General features: G+C 69.1%; 2 protein-coding genes across 2 annotated transcripts; one reads left to right on the top strand and one right to left on the bottom strand.

Annotated features, from left to right (window-relative positions):
* Positions 1 to 209: 209 nt before the first annotated feature.
* EMIHUDRAFT_250774 (hypothetical protein) lies at positions 210 to 534 on the bottom strand (the record flags this gene model as incomplete). Its single annotated transcript, XM_005756216.1, has 1 exon — positions 210 to 534. A coding segment is annotated over one exon (325 nt), but the record flags the coding sequence as incomplete, so codon positions are not given.
* Positions 535 to 723: 189 nt separating this feature from the next.
* EMIHUDRAFT_121731 (hypothetical protein) lies at positions 724 to 1541 on the top strand (the record flags this gene model as incomplete). The annotated part of the gene is made up of 2 exons (XM_005756215.1): positions 724 to 1245; positions 1425 to 1541. The coding sequence occupies 2 exons, from the start codon at positions 724 to 726 to the stop codon at positions 1539 to 1541; spliced, it is 639 nt and encodes a 212-aa protein (XP_005756272.1).
* Positions 1542 to 2327: the final 786 nt, after the last annotated feature.

Below are 2327 nucleotides of genomic sequence, written 5' to 3'. Positions count from 1 at the left end.
ACATGTCTGCAGAAGGCCGCCCGGAAGCGGCCGGCTCCACCGCCCGCATCGGGAGCGCGCGGCCGGCCTCCCGTTGGGCGGGCCATCCGCGGCGCCGCGCCCCGGCCTCCTGACGCAGCCGTGGCCACGGCACACCCGCGCAGGAGCGACTCGGCGCCGCGCGCAGACGCCGCAAGAGGCAGGGCCGCAGAAGGGCGCGGGTGGGGCACGCGCCAGAGATTCGAGGCCCTGGAGCGACGAAAACTTGTTTCCCGCCAGGACGAGCACCTTCAGATGCATGAGCGCCGCGTCCTGCAGGTGGTCGAGCCCGTCCGAGAGCGCGTTGTCTGCCAGCTCGAGCCGCTGCAGGTTGGGTAGGGTGGGGAACTCCTCGAGCGAGGTGAGCCCGCACCCATTCAGCTGCAGCACCTTGAGCTTGGTGAATTGGTTCAGGCCCGTCACTTTGCTCGCTTTGACACCATCCAGCACCAGCTCCAGCACCTCGCTCGCGTCTGTGCCAGCCGTCTTTTGCGCGATGGTGGCCTCGAGGCTCATGGCGGCTGCCTGAGAGGGCGGCAGGGGGGCGCGGCTGGAGGGGGAGGTGGCGGTGGAGTCTTGCTGAAGCGGTCGTGCGTGGCGGGCGGCGGCGCTGAGCGGCCCACTCGATGGCTCGATGGAAAGCGGAAAGCGATGCTGAAACAAGAAAAACGTCGGGCAGAGACCACAGGCCCCCAGGGAACTCCCATGCCGCTCGGCCTCCTCCTCCACCTCCTCCCGCTCGCCTCCTGTCACGGCCTCGCCGCGGCACACCGCCTCCGCGGTGGAGCAGCGCTCACGCTGCCGCCGCTCGTCGGAGCCTATCAGTCCGCGCTCGCGGCGGCGCCCATCACGACAAACGTGCTGTCGGCCGCCAGCCTCTCGGTGCTCGCCGACGGGATGGCGCAGGCCGTCGAGCGGCGCGGCTCGTGGGACGTCTCTCGTGCGGCGTGGATCTCCGCCTGGGGCGCGAGCGTGAGCGGCTTGATGCTCTTCTTTTGGTTCCGGCTCCTCGCTCGCCTCTTCCCGCTCGCGGCGAGCTCGACGGCGCAGCTCGTGGGCAAGGTCGCGCTCAACCAGGCGGTGATGTCGCCGGGCCTGAACGCCGGCTTCTTCGCCTTCGTCGTCCTCACCCGCGACAAGGCGCCTCCTCCAGCAGCCCTGACCTCCGCCACCTCTTGTCTCGTCACCACCCTCCTCGCCACCTATGGTCTTCACCGCCCTTGTCTTGTCCGCCCGCACCGCTCCCGCCCCCGCCAGCGCCTCCCTCGCCGCTTCCGCCCTCGCCGCCTCCGCCCTTATCGCCACCGCCATCACACACCACCGCCACCCGCTCCACCGCCACCCTCACCACCCACCACCCGCTTCTCCACCTCCATCACCGCCTCTCCTCCTCCGCCCCACCCCAGCCGTACCTGAGGCTCGACGGAGAGAAGCGGCGGCGGCTCGGCCGCAAGCTGAAGAGCGACCTGCCCGCCACAGTGCGCCGCTCCTGCTACTTTTGGGGCGTGGCGCAGGCGAGATGAGCGCGAGACCAGCAGCGCGAGACTCGCCGAGATCGGCCGCTACGTCTCGATCTCTCCGCAATCTCTCCGCGACCTCTCGGCGACCTCTCGGCGACCTCTCGGCGACCTCTCGGTCTCTATCGCTCGGCGACATCTCGGCGACCTCTCGGCGACATGTCGGCGACCTCTCGGCGACCTCTCGGCGACCTCTCGGCGACCTCTCGGCGACCTCTCGGCGACCTCTCGGCGACCTCTCGGCGACCTCTCGGCGACCTCTCGGCGACATCTCGGCGACCTCTCGGCGACCTCTCGGCGACCTCTCGGCGACCTCTCGGCGACCTCTCGGCGACATCTCGACTGCAGGCGCTCAACTTCCGCCTTCTCCCGCTCGAGTACAACACGCTCTGGACCAACGGCAGAAGCAGCCGAGAGGGGCCGAGAGCAGCCGAGGCGGCGGGGGAGGGGAGACTCTCTCCTGAGCCTTCCCTGAGCCTTCCCTGAGCCTTCCCTGAGCCTTGCCTCCTCTCCCCCCCCCCCCCCTCCCCCCCCCCTACCCCCCCAAAAAAAAAAAGGGGGGTTCCCCCTCTGGAAGACCTAAATTTCGGGGGGGGGCTTCCGGGAGGCAAAATGACCAAACCGGGGCTCAAAAACTTCTCCTCGGTCGAAAACTGCTCCCCGGAGGGGAAAAGCCAGGCCCCCAAAAAAAGCCCTTCCCCCCCGGCCCGGAAGGAAACCCCCCAAGAAAGGCGGCCTGCAAAGACCTTCCCAAAAAAGCAAACTTCCCTTTGCGGGAGGGGGCCGGCCCCT

Source organism: Emiliania huxleyi (assembly GCF_000372725.1).
Source record: "Emiliania huxleyi CCMP1516 unplaced genomic scaffold EMIHUscaffold_980, whole genome shotgun sequence".
NCBI classification, from domain to species: Eukaryota; Haptophyta; order Isochrysidales; family Noelaerhabdaceae; genus Emiliania; species Emiliania huxleyi.
The sequence above is the reverse complement of the archived record's forward strand: the minus strand, read 5'-3'. Positions and strand labels throughout refer to the sequence as shown.